This window comes from Oncorhynchus masou, chromosome 10 (assembly GCF_036934945.1).
Source record: "Oncorhynchus masou masou isolate Uvic2021 chromosome 10, UVic_Omas_1.1, whole genome shotgun sequence".
Classification (NCBI taxonomy): domain Eukaryota; kingdom Metazoa; phylum Chordata; class Actinopteri; order Salmoniformes; family Salmonidae; genus Oncorhynchus; species Oncorhynchus masou.
This window is the reverse complement of record NC_088221.1, coordinates 25,524,899-25,537,200: the sequence shown is the minus strand read 5'-3', so window position 1 is coordinate 25,537,200 and position 12,302 is coordinate 25,524,899. Positions and strand designations below refer to the sequence as shown.

General features: G+C 44.4%; 1 protein-coding gene across 1 annotated transcript in view; it reads left to right on the top strand.

Moving 5' to 3' along the window:
* The first annotated feature begins 7,104 nt into the window (after positions 1-7,104).
* Positions 7,105-12,302, top strand: part of LOC135547407 (unconventional myosin-XVI-like) — a 161,978-nt gene continuing 156,780 nt past the window's right edge. Inside the window, 1 exon segment of the mRNA XM_064976410.1 lies at positions 7,105-7,371. Within this exon segment, the coding sequence (XP_064832482.1) occupies positions 7,134-7,371 (238 nt within the window). The 5' untranslated portion in view covers positions 7,105-7,133.

Here is a 12,302-nt window from a genome sequence, read left to right as displayed (position 1 = left end):
GTGAAAGTGATGTGGAGAGGGCTTAAAAGTAAAGAGACTGCGAAAGACAGTCAGACAGGCAAAGTGACAGAGTGAGGGTGAGGAGGAAAGGAGAGAGGGATGAGGAGGAAGATAACCTGAAAAAGAGAATTAGAGTGGGTTAAAAGGAGAGGGAAAGAAGGCAGACAGTTAGACTAGCAGACGGTTAGACTAGCAGACAGTTAGGCAAGCTGACAGTTAGACAAGCAGACAGTTAGACAAACAGACAGTTAGACAAACAGACAGTTAGGCTAGCAGACAGTTAGACAAGCAGACAGTTAGACTAGCAGACAGTTAGACTAGCAGACAGTTAGTCTAGCAGACAGTTAGACTAGCAGACAGTTAGACTAGCAGACAGTTAGACTAGCAGACAGTTATTCTAGCAGTCAGTTAGACTAGCAGACAGTTAGACAAGCAGACAGTTAGACAAGCAGACAAACAGACAGTTAGACAAGCAGACAGTTAGACAAGCAGACAGTTAGACAAGCAGACAAACAGACAGTTAGACACAGACAGTTAGACAAACAGACAGTCAGACAAACAGACAGTTAGACAAGCAGACAGTTAGACAAGCAGACAGACTAGCAGACATTTAGACAAGCAGACAGTTAGGCTAGCAGACAGTTAGACAAGCAGACAGTTAGGCTAGCAGACAGTTAGACAAGCAGACAGTTAGACAGTTAGGCTAGCAGACAGTTAGACAAGCAGACAGTTAGACAAACAGACAGTTAGACAAGCAGACAGTTAGACAAGCAGACAGTTAGACAAGCAGACAGTTAGACTAGCAGACAGTTAGACAAGCAGACAGTTAGACTAGCAGACAGTTAGACAAGCAGACAGTTAGACTAGCAGACAGTTAGACAAGCAGACAGTTAGACAAGCAGACAGTTAGACAAACAGACAGTTAGACAAGCAGACAGTTAGACAAGCAGACAAACAGACAGTTAGACACAGACAGTTAGACAAACAGACAGTCAGACAAACAGACAGTTAGACAAGCAGACAGTTAGACAAGCAGACAGTTAGACAAGCAGACAGTTAGACAAGCAGACAGTTAGGCTAGCAGACAAACAGACAGTTAGACACAGACAGTTAGACAAACAGACAGTCAGACAAACAGACAGTTAGACAAGCAGACAGTTAGGCTAGCAGACAGTTAGACAAGCAGACAGTTAGACAGTTAGACAAGCAGACAGTTAGACAAACAGACAGTTAGACAAGCAGACAGTTAGACAAGCAGACAAACAGACAGTCAGACAAACAGACAGTTAGACAGACAGTTAGACAAGCAGACAGTTAGACAAGCAGACAGTTAGACAAGCAGACAGTTAGACAAACAGACAGTTAGACAAACAGACAGTTAGACAAGCAGACAGTTAGACAAACAGACAAGTTAGACAAACAGACAGTTAGACAAGCAGACAGTTAGACAAGCAGACAAACAGACAGTCAGACAAACAGACAGTTAGACAGACAGTTAGACAAGCAGACAGCTAGACAAGCAGACAGTTAGACAAGCAGACAGTTAGGCTAGCAGACAGTTAGACAAGCAGACAGTTAGGCTAGCAGACAGTTAGACAAGCAGACAGTTAGACAGTTAGGCTAGCAGACAGTTAGACAAGCAGACAGTTAGACAAACAGACAGTTAGACAAGCAGACAGTTAGACAAGCAGACAAACAGACAGTCAGACAAACAGACAGTTAGACAGACAGTTAGACAAGCAGACAGTTAGACAAGCAGACAGTTCGACAAGCAGACAGTTAGACAAGCAGACAGTTAGACTAGCAGACAGTTAGACAAGCAGACAGTTCGACAAGCAGACAGTTAGACAAACAGACAGTTAGACAAGCAGACAGTTAGACAAGCAGACAGTTAGACAAGCAGACAGTTAGACAAGCAGACAGTTAGACTAGCAGACAGTTCGACTAGCAGACAGTTAGACAAGCAGACAGTTAGACAAACAGACAGTTAGACAAGCAGACAGTTAGACAAGCAGACAGTTAGACAAGCAGACAGTTAGGCTAGCAGACAGTTAGACAAGCAGACAGTTAGACAAACAGACAGTTAGACAAGCAGACAGTTAGGCTAGCAGACAGTTAGACAAGCAGACAGTTAGACAAGCAGACAGTTAGACAAACAGACAGTTAGACAAGCAGACAGTTAGACAAGCAGACAAACAGACAGTCAGACAAACAGACAGTTAGACAGACAGTTAGACAAGCAGACAGTTAGACAAGCAGACAGTTCGACTAGCAGACAGTTAGACAAGCAGACAGTTAGACAAGCAGACAGTTAGACAAGCAGACAGTTAGACAAACAGACAGTTAGACAAGCAGACAGTTAGACTAGCAGACAGTTAGACAAACAGACAGTTAGACACAGACAGTTAGACTAGACAAGCAGACAGTAGACAGTTAGACAAGCAGACAGTTAGACAAGCAGACAGTTAGACAAACAGACAGTTAGACTAGCAGACAGTTAGACAAACAGACAGTTAGACAAGCAGACAGTTAGACTAGCAGACAGTTAGACAAGCAGACAGTTAGACAAGCAGACAGTTAGACAAGCTGACAGTTAGACAAGCAGACAGTTAGACAAGCAGACAGTTAGACAAACAGACAGTTAGACAAGCAGACAGTTAGGCTAGCAGACAGTTAGACTAGCAGACAGTTAGACAAACAGACAGTTAGACAAGCAGACAGTCAGACAAACAGACAGTTAGACAAGCAGACAGTTAGACAAACAGACAGTTAGACAAGCAGACAGTCAGACAAACAGACAGTTAGACAAGCAGACAGTTAGACAAGCAGACAGTTAGACAAGCAGACAGTTAGACAAACAGCAGTTAGACAAGCAGACAGTTAGACTAGCAGACAGTTAGACAAGCAGACAGTTCGACTAGCAGACAGTTAGACAAGCAGACAGTTAGACAAGCAGACAGTTAGACAAGCAGACAGTTAGACAAGCAGACAGTTAGACAAGCAGACAGTTAGACAAGCAGACATACAGGCAGTTAGAGAAACATACAGTTAGACAAGCAGACATGAATAGAAGAGGAGTATGTGAGAAAAATTGAACTGTCTAATTTATCTGCAAAGGCAGCCTTTCCAAAGTTCTGTTTCCCTCCCCTGTGGTCTAGCAGTGACCTGAATTACTGCACTAATCACTGCTGTCTTTGTCTCTCACACACACACACACACACACACACACACACACACACACGCAATCACCACATCATTGAAAACTTTCTGTATTGCATCCGGGGGCAGACTTTGGGTAACAAGTTTGTCTGGAATTCAATTCCTTCTGATTACTTTTTTATGCGCTTGGAAGCATCATGGTCTCTGATTGCCTATGAATTGCAACTTTACTTCTGGTTGGTCTGATTTTCAGCCTTCATCACTGAACAATGCTATGCACATTTACCATTTTATAAGCATGGTTTGGTCCTCAGGTGTCGTGATCCATTCCACTGCAGTCGCTGAGGTTTAGCTGTACTGCAGCAGTAATAGGCAGACAGACAATAATAGGTTCAGCGACTGGATAGTGAGCAGAACAACTGGCTCTCTTCCACTGTGGCAGGCAACATGCTAAGTCATGATATTCACTACAGCCGTTGGGATGCAGGAGAGAAGACACTAAACAGTGTGGTTTTTTTTCAAAACACCCAGAGGATAAAGGCAGTACAAGTGTAGTCCATTATACACACACACACTAACGGCTTGTAGGTGAAATAGACAGCACTGGTGTACTTTATCATCCCAGTGTCGTCCATTATAAACACACACACACACTAAAGGCTTGTAGGTGAAATAGACAGCACTGGTGTACTTTATCATCCCAGTGTAGTCCAGTCCATTATAAACACACACACACACTAACGGCTTGTAGGTGAAATAGACAGCACTGGTGTACTTTATCATCCCAGTGTCGTCCATTATAAACACACACACACACTAAAGGCTTGTAGGTGAAATAGACAGCACTGGTGTACTTTATCATCCCAGTGTAGTCCATTATAAACACACACACACACTAACGGCTTGTAGGTGAAATAGACAGCACTGGTGTACTTTATCATCCCCGAGTAGTCCATTATAAACACACACACACACTAACGGCTTGTAGGTGAAATAGACAGCACTGGTGTGTTTATCATCCCAGTGTCGTCCATTATAAACACACACACACACTAAAGGCTTGTAGGTGAAATAGACAGCACTGGTGTACTTTATCATCCCAGTGTAGTCCATTATAAACACACACACACACTAACGGCTTGTAGGTGAAATAGACAGCACTGGTGTACTTTATCATCCCTTGTAGTCCATTATAAACACACACACACACTAACGGCTTGTAGGTGAAATAGACAGCACTGGTGTACTTTATCATCCCCGTGTAGTCCATTATAAACACACACACACACTAACGGCTTGTAGGTGAAACAGACAGCACTGGTGTACTTTATCATCCCAGTGTAGTCCATTATAAACACACACACACACTAACGGCTTGTAGGTGAAATAGACAGCACTGGTGTACTTTATCATCCCGTGTAGTCCAGTCCATTATAAACACACACACACATAACGGCTTGTAGGTGAAATAGACAGCACTGGTGTACTTTATCATCCCGTGTAGTCCAGTCCATTATAAACACACACACTAAAGGCTTGTAGGTGAAAGAGACAGCACTGGTGTACTTTATCATCCCCGTGTAGTCCAGTCCATTATAAACACACACACACACTAAAGGCTTGTAGGTGAAATAGACAGCACTGGTGTACTTTATCATCCCTGTGTAGTCCAGCCCATTATAAACACACACACACACTAGAGGCTTGTAGGTGAAATAGACAGCACTGGTGTACTTTATCATCCCAGTGTAGTCCATTATAAACACACACACACACTAACGGCTTGTAGGTGAAATAGACAGCACTGGTGTACTTTATCATCCCCGTGTAGTCCATTATAAACACACACACACACTAACGGCTTGTAGGTGAAATAGACAGCACTGGTGTACTTTATCATCCCCGTGTAGTCCATTATAAACACACACACACACTAAAGGCTTGTAGGTGAAATAGACAGCACTGGTGTACTTTATCATCCCAGTGTAGTCCATTATAAACACACACACACACTAACGGCTTGTAGGTGAAATAGACAGCACTGGTGTACTTTATCATCCCCGTGTAGTCCAGCCCATTATAAACACACACACACACTAACGGCTTGTAGGTGAAATAGACAGCACTGGTGTACTTTATCATCCCGTGTAGTCCAGTCCATTATAAACACACACACTAAAGGCTTGTAGGTGAAAGAGACAGCACTGGTGTACTTTATCATCCCCGTGTAGCCCAGTCCATTATAAACACACACACACACTAAAGGCTTGTAGGTGAAATAGACAGCACTGGTGTACTTTATCATCCCCGTGTAGTCCAGCCCATTATAAACACACACACACACTAAAGGCTTGTAGGTGAAATAGACAGCACTGGTGTACTTTATCATCCCAGTGTAGTCCATTATAAACACACACACACACTAAAGGCTTGTAGGTGAAATAGACAGCACTGGTGTACTTTATCATCCCAGTGTAGTCCATTATAAACACACACACACACTAAAGGCTTGTAGGTGAAATAGACAGCACTGGTGTACCCTCATCCCAGTGTAGTCCATTATAAACACACACACACACTAAAGGCTTGTAGGTGAAATAGACAGCACTGGTGTACTTTATCATCCCCTGTAGTCCAGTCCATTATAAACACACACACACACTAAAGGCTTGTAGGTGAAATAGACAGCACTGGTGTACTTTATCATCCCCAGTCCATTATAAACACACACACACCTAAAGGCTTGTAGGTGAAATAGACAGCACTGGTGTACTTTATCATCCCCGTGTAGTCCAGCCCATTATAAACACACACACACACTAAAGGCTTGTAGGTGAAATAGACAGCACTGGTGTACTTTATCATCCCAGTGTAGTCCATTATAAACACACACACACACACTAAAGGCTTGTAGGTGAAATAGACAGCACTGGTGTACTTTATCATCCCAGTGTAGTCCATTATAAACACACACACACACTAAAGGCTTGTAGGTGAAATAGACAGCACTGGTGTACTTTATCATCCCCGTGTCTCCATTATAAACACACACACACACTAAAGGCTTGTAGGTGAAATAGACAGCACTGGTGTACTTTATCATCCCCGTGTCGTCCATTATAAACACACACACACACTAAAGGCTTGTAGGTGAAACAGACAGCACTGGTGTACTTTATCATCCCAGTGTAGTCCATTATAAACACACACACACACACTAAAGGCTTGTAGGTGAAATAGACAGCACTGGTGTACTTTATCATCCCCGTGTAGTCCATTATAAACACACACACACACTAAAGGCTTGTAGGTGAAATAGACAGCACTGGTGTACTTTATCATCCCCGTGTCCCATTATAAACACACACACACACTAAAGGCTTGTAGGTGAAATAGACAGCACTGGTGTACTTTATCATCCCAGTGTAGTCCAGTCCATTATAAACACACACACACACTAACGGCTTGTAATGGTGAAATAGACAGCACTGGTGTACTTTATCATCCCCGTGTAGTCCATTATAAACACACACACACACTAAAGGCTTGTAGGTGAAATAGACAGCACTGGTGTACTTTATCATCCCCGTGTCGTCCTATTCGCTCAGTGTCAGACTATATTTAAATAAACATGGAGTGGTTCGAGTTATTTACTGTATCTAACAGCAGTGTCTGTTAGATACACGCACGCACGCACGCACGCACGCACGCACGCACGCACACACACACACACACACACACACACACACACACACACACACACACACACACACACACACACACACACACACACACACACACACACACACACACACACACAGACCCAGCTGTTTTACTATGTTTAACATCACTCTATTTTCAACTTGTATGAACTGTTGAGACAGATTAATGTATTTCTCTCTCCTTTTCCCTTCTCTACCTCCCTCCCTCCCTCTGCAGGTTGTTTTCAGCTATGTAACGTGTTTCGTCAGAACATGGAGATCGACCAGTGTCTGCTGGAGTCTCTCCCGTTTGGCCAGCGCCAGCGTCTGGTCAGGAGGATGCGCTGTGACCAAATAAGGGAGTACTATGAGCGGGAGAAGACCCTGCAGAAACTGGGAGGAGGAGTCAAGGTAAAAGCCCCGCCCACCAGCCACATGAAGAGACACAGCATTCGCTTCAGCCTCGGTGACATCATACAGGACGCCATCGTACGCCACGACGACAACGAAGGTTTGTGTTCACCTATGTTGCTATACAGATAAAGAGTGTGAGTATGTTGACGCTAGTATTTCCAGAGTGTAATGGCTATATTTCTGTAAAACTGTCTTAGATTAAATTCACAAACTGATGGCATTTTATTTTTTACCTTGGCAAGTCAGTTAAGAACAAATCCTTATTTTCAATGACGGCCTAGGAACAGCGGGTTAACTGCCTGTTCAGGAACAGAACGACAGATTTGTACCTTGTCAGCTTGAACTTGCAACCTTCCGGTTACTAGTCCAACGCTCTAACCACTAAGCTACTCTGCCGACCATGAGCTCTACTCTTACAGCACTTACATCATTCTCTGCACGTCTGTGGACCATATGAGTCCCTTTCAAATCACTCACACACATATACGGACATGTGTACACTGGCGTGCACAGACCTAGTCTGTTTACCCTCTCCATACCCCTCCCTACAGACCTATAGTAATGCAACAGACCTAGTCTGTTTACCCTCTCCACACCCCTCCCTACAGACCTATAGTAATGCAACAGACCTAGTCTGTTTACCCTCTCCATACCCATCCCTACAGACCTATAGTAATGCAACAGACCTAGTCCACATGTTTTGGGTTTACCCTCTCCACACCCATCCCTACAGACCTATAGTAATGCAACAGACCTAGTCTGTTTACCCTCTCCACACCCCTCCCTACAGACCTATAGTAATGCAACAGACCTAGTCTGTTTACCCTCTCCATACCCATCCCTACAGACCTATAGTAATGCAACAGACCTAGTCCACATGTTTTGGGTTTACCCTCTCCATACCCATCCCTACAGACCTATAGTAATGCAACAGACCTAGTCTGTTTACCCTCTCCATACCCCTCCCTACAGACCTATAGTAATGCAACAGACCTAGTCCACATGTTTTGGGTTTACCCTCTCCACACCCCTCCCTACAGACCTATAGTAATGCAACAGACCTAGTCCACATGTTTTGGGTTTACCCTCTCCAAACCCATCCCTACAGACCTATAGTAATGCAACAGACCTAGTCCACATGTTTTGGGTTTACCCTCTCCAAACCCATCCCTACAGACCTATAGTAATGCAACAGACCTAGTCCACATGTTTTGGGTTTACCCTCTCCAAACCCATCCCTACAGACCTATAGTAATGCAACAGACCTAGTCCACATGTTTTGGGTTTACCCTCTCCAAACCCATCCCTACAGACCTATAGTAATGCTACAGACCGAGTTCACATGTTTTGGGTTTACCCTCTCCAAACCCATCCCTACAGACCTATAGTAATGCAACAGACCTAGTCCACATGTTTTGGGTTTACCCTCTCCAAACCCATCCCTACAGACCTATAGTAATGCTACAGACCGAGTCCACATGTTTTGGGTTTACCCTCTCCACACCCATCCCTACAGACCTATAGTAATGCAACAGACCTAGTCCACATGTTTTGGGTTTACCCTCTCCATACCCATCCCTACAGACCTATAGTAATGCAACAGACCTAGTCTGTTTACCCTCTCCATACCCCTCCCTACAGACCTATAGTAATGCAACAGACCTAGTCTGTTTACCCTCTCCATACCCCTCCCTACAGACCTATAGTAATGCAACAGACCTAGTATGTTTACCCTCTCCATACCCCTCCCTACAGACCTATAGTAATGCAACAGACCTAGTCTGTTTACCCTCTCCACACCCCTCCCTACAGACCTATAGTAATGCAACAGACCTAGTCTGTTTACCCTCTCCATACCCCTCCCTACAGACCTATAGTAATGCAACAGACCTAGTCTGTTTACCCTCTCCATACCCCTCCCTACAGACCTATAGTAATGCAACAGATCTAGTCTGTTTACCCTCTCCACACCCCTCCCTACAGACCTATAGTAATGCAACAGACCTAGTCTGTTTACCCTCTCCACACCCCTCCCTACAGACCTATAGTAATGCAACAGACCTAGTCTGTTTACCCTCTCCACACCCATCCCTACAGACCTATAGTAATGCAACAGACCTAGTCTGTTTACCCTCTCCATACCCATCCCTACAGACCTATAGTAATGCAACAGACCTAGTCCACATGTTTTGGGTTTACCCTCTCCACACCCCTCCCTACAGACCTATAGTAATGCAACAGACCTAGTCTGTTTACCCTCTCCACACCCATCCCTACAGACCTATAGTAATGCAACAGACCTAGTCCACATGTTTTGGGTTTACCCTCTCCATACCCATCCCTACAGACCTATAGTAATGCAACAGACCTAGTCTGTTTACCCTCTCCACACCCCTCCCTACAGACATATAGTAATGCAACAGACCTAGTCCACATGTTTTGGGTTTACCCTCTCCACACCCCTCCCTACAGACCTATAGTAATGCAACAGACCTAGTCCACATGTTTTGGGTTTACCCTCTCCAAACCCATCCCTACAGACCTATAGTAATGCAACAGACCTAGTCCACATGTTTTGGGTTTACCCTCTCCAAACCCATCCCTACAGACCTATAGTAATGCTACAGACCGAGTTCACATGTTTTGGGTTTACCCTCTCCAAACCCATCCCTACAGACCTATAGTAATGCAACAGACCTAGTCCACATGTTTTGGGTTTACCCTCTCCAAACCCATCCCTACAGACCTATAGTAATGCTACAGACCGAGTTCACATGTTTTGGGTTTACCCTCTCCAAACCCATCCCTACAGACCTATAGTAATGCAACAGACCTAGTCCACATGTTTTGGGTTTACCCTCTCCAAACCCATCCCTACAGACCTATAGTAATGCTACAGACCGAGTCCACATGTTTTGGGTTTACCCTCTCCAAACCCATCCCTACAGACCTATAGTAATGCAACAGACCTAGTCCACATGTTTTGGGTTTACCCTCTCTCATACCCATCCCTACAGACCTATAGTAATGCAACAGACCTAGTCCACATGTTTTGGGTTTACCCTCTCCAAACCCATCCCTACAGACCTATAGTAATGCAACAGACCTAGTCCACATGTTTTGGGTTTACCCTCTCCACACCCATCCCTACAGACCTATAGAAATGCAACAGACCTCAAAACATTATCAGCATCCCGAAGTGGATCTCAGTTGAAAGTGAACAGAAGACATTTAGTCAGTGCCTCCCACAGAGAGATAAAAAAAGCCTCTCTCTCTCTCTCTCTCTCTCTCTCTCTCGTCCTTATTTTTCTCCCTTCCTCTCTTTGTATTCTGTTCCTCCTTCAATATTCACTCCTCATTCCCTCTCCAGAGTTTCAGCTGCTAATCAGTATTCTGCTTAGTGTGTGTGTGTGTGTGTGTGTGTGTGTGTGTGTGTGTGTGTGTGTGTGTGTGTGTGTGTGTGTGTGTGTGTGTGTGTGTGTGTGTGTGTGTGTGTGTGTGTGTGTGTGTGTGTGTGTGTGTGTGTGTGTGTGTGTGTGTTAGTGCAGCAGTTGGGAAAAGACAAATGGATGTGGCAAGGTTGAGGAGTGGCCATTAGCTTTGCAGTATTAGCTCATACTTCAAACTGATTACATGCTAGTCATGACACAAACTCTCTAACTCTGTCACACACACAAACACACACACACTTATTCATAAAAACACACCTAGCTAATATTCAGAGTGAAATGCAGCTCTTGGGAGACAAGCAGAAGTAATCTAATACAGAAGGGGTAGTGCAGGTCAGCACAACGATTACAGAGCTCAGAGATTTCTCCCATTATGTGCGATGGAGCAGGTGATATTAAGTCAACCATAGTCAGCTATTCTGACTATCCCCAGGACAGCTGACCAGTGTGTGTGTGTGTGTTCACCTCCCTATTCTATCAACTGAGAGATTCCTCATTAGGGATTCTACCTAGACCTCCGAGGGGAGAGAGAGAGAGCTCTTGTGAGCCTGACTCTAAATCATCTGTTGCCCCAGGCAGGGATCTGAGGGACTCTACCATTAATGCCACAGTCCCATACACACAGAGCTGTGGTCAAACATACTCTATGTCTTCATAAAGTATCACTACTAGTGGATACTCTATACTCTATGAGTGCTTTTACAATAGACATGTATTTATCTCACTATGGCCTCTTCTCTTTCTCCCTATTCTCTCTCTCTCTCTCTCTCTCTACCTCCCCTTTTTTCTTCTCTGTCCGTCTTTCTCCCTTTTTCTCCCTTTCTCTCTCTCTCTCTCTCTCTCTCTCTCTCTCTCTCTCTCTCTCTCTCTCTCTCTCTCTCTCCCGCTTTCTTTCTCTCTCCATCCATCCCTTCCTTATCTTTCTCTCCACCCATGCTCTTGTTTGCCAGCCGTTTGCCCAGCTGTCTGTGTGTATCTGTCAGACCACCCAGCAGCCATTGCAGGTCACTATGCTAATCTCCCCCCTTTGGGCTGCCAATGATCTTCAGCTGGGGTACTTGAGAGCAGCTGGTGTACCCATGCAACTGCCTGACTAAAACCTGGTCCTTTGGCCGGGCATGAATCGCCACTGTTTACCCCTGAGTAGAAATCCTAATCACCACCCATGCAACAGCATGGTACAGGACTGGCACAAGACTGTTACTGCCACTGGCGTTTGGTATGGTGGGTAAAATCAGCTGCCAACCATTGGTCTGATGAACTAGACTTGGAACTGTCAAGGCTATGCTGAACAAGATGTTGTTGGATAAGATGTTTTTGGATAAGATGTTTTTGGATAAGATGTTGGACAAGATGTTGTTGGATAAGATGTAGTTGGATAAGATGTTGTTGGACAAGATGTTGTTGGATAAGATGTTGTTGGACAAGATGTTGTTGGATAAGATGTTGTTGGATAAGATGTTGTCCTGCAGATTTGATGTTCCATAGGCATGATACCGTGTAGATGGAGACATGATGATAAGTTTCATTTCACACCATCGGACTGAATTCCCTTCTTTTCATTCCTGCTATTACTGAT